This window comes from Bipolaris zeicola (genome assembly GCF_000523435.1).
Source record: "Bipolaris zeicola 26-R-13 unplaced genomic scaffold scaffold_731, whole genome shotgun sequence".
NCBI lineage: Eukaryota > Fungi > Ascomycota > Dothideomycetes > Pleosporales > Pleosporaceae > Bipolaris > Bipolaris zeicola.
The window spans coordinates 1-1569 of NW_006912780.1; the positions used below are offsets into that span (position 1 = coordinate 1).

At 44.4% G+C, this 1569-nt stretch overlaps 2 protein-coding genes across 2 annotated transcripts; both read left to right on the top strand.

Annotated features, from left to right (window-relative positions):
- Positions 1-112: 112 nt before the first annotated feature.
- Positions 113-265, top strand: COCCADRAFT_113768 (uncharacterized protein; the record flags this gene model as incomplete). The annotated part of the gene is made up of 1 exon (XM_007720862.1): positions 113-265. A coding segment is annotated over one exon (153 nt), but the record flags the coding sequence as incomplete, so codon positions are not given.
- A 175-nt stretch (positions 266-440) lies between these two features.
- Positions 441-1289, top strand: COCCADRAFT_113767 (uncharacterized protein; the record flags this gene model as incomplete). Its single annotated transcript, XM_007720863.1, has 3 exons — positions 441-481; positions 540-666; positions 714-1289. 3 exons carry the CDS (start codon positions 441-443, stop codon positions 1287-1289), a joined length of 744 nt encoding a protein of 247 aa, XP_007719053.1.
- Positions 1290-1569: the final 280 nt, after the last annotated feature.

Below are 1569 nucleotides of genomic sequence, written 5' to 3' on the forward strand. Positions count from 1 at the left end.
CCAAGCAAGCGCAAGCCAAGCGGGCTCCTCTAAGTTAGCAAGCAAGCGAACATATAAGCCTCGCGCTTGCTTGCTTGCTTGTTCCCAAGTATGTTAATTAGTATACATATTGCCATGTCCCATCGCTACTAGGGCTGCAGACAATGGAACAACAAATCTCTCAAACTCAAAGCTACTATCATCCTGTACCCACCCGTGCGAAAGACTTCTAGGAAGCAGTATTATGAAATTCAACTTCCATCGAAGTTCCAGCTTCATTTTTTAACCTGCGCTTCGCCAACTCGCATTGCATTTGTCAAGTCGGACGGCTGAATCTGACCAAAATTATACCTGATTAAGGCTCTATGATTACTTGGCACGTAGTTAGATCTTTCACGTATTGTATTCTATAGGAGCCCTTAAGTCAGACATCTTGTTATCATACATCAACCAAAATGTAGATGAACCAACCTTTCGAAACTTTACTGCTTAATCTTCAAGAGTGAGTATCGCATTGTTTTGATTATCCAAGCAATTACGTCTCCTTTAACACCTCGAAGGTATTATGACTCCCCAACGCTGTCCGATGGCACTATAAAATGTGCCGGAAAGGAGTTTCGAATCCATAAAATTGTGCTCTCTGCCCAATCGAAGTTTTTCTCGAATGCTTTCCAAGGGAAGTGGAAGGTACGTGTTATGACTATCGGAAGGACGTTCTGACAATGCGATTGTAGGAGTCAGTGGAGGGAATCGTCCCTCTAAATGATGACGATGTCTCCGCTGTCGAAGCGATGCTTCGGTTCTTGTACTCATTTGACTATGATGCTGGCGGGAGCGTGGCCGATGTTGCTTCACCGATGGTATTCAAAGTCAAAGTGTACAGCATAGCAGACAAGTATGATATTCCAGCGTTGAAGTCGGTTGCTAGCCAAAAATTCAAGGAATCGGTCAAAACCTGCTGGAACATGGACGACTTCCCGCACGCTGTTGCGGAAGTATATAGCTCTACCCCACCAAACGACCAAGCGCTCCGAAAGCTGATAGTCGATGTCGCATGCGAGCACATTACAGAGCTCTTGCAGAAGCAGGGGTTTTGCGACATATTGGGAGAAACTGTTGGCTTCGCTTCAGATTTAGTTCAGCTCCAGGCAGGCAAAAAGAGTTTGGATAAAAAGCAGGACCGAACTAAGTACAGATGTCCGAATTCCTCCGAACATTGGGATGCTATTACGTCTTCTAGATCCAGCTATCATTGTCCTCATTGTGGGAATCACCGCTCTAACTGGAGGTCATACATTGTAGATAACTAGTATGAAGGTATCTTGAGGCAACGGGCTCCCGTATCTTCAAACTGAACTTTCTATTACAGACACAGTATTGTTCTATCATTACTGGGTTGGTTTATTTTTTCTAGGAGAGAAGGAGGCGTTGGCTCCATTCAGCTCTATTCGAAGGCTATGACTCACTCGTCCTCTACTAGTTATAACTAGTTGCCAGAAATTGATACATATCAACCAGGATGTATCGATGCCTACACACAACCGTGCCCGGAGCAAACATATCAATTAGGAGCCTTCGTTAATGAATAAC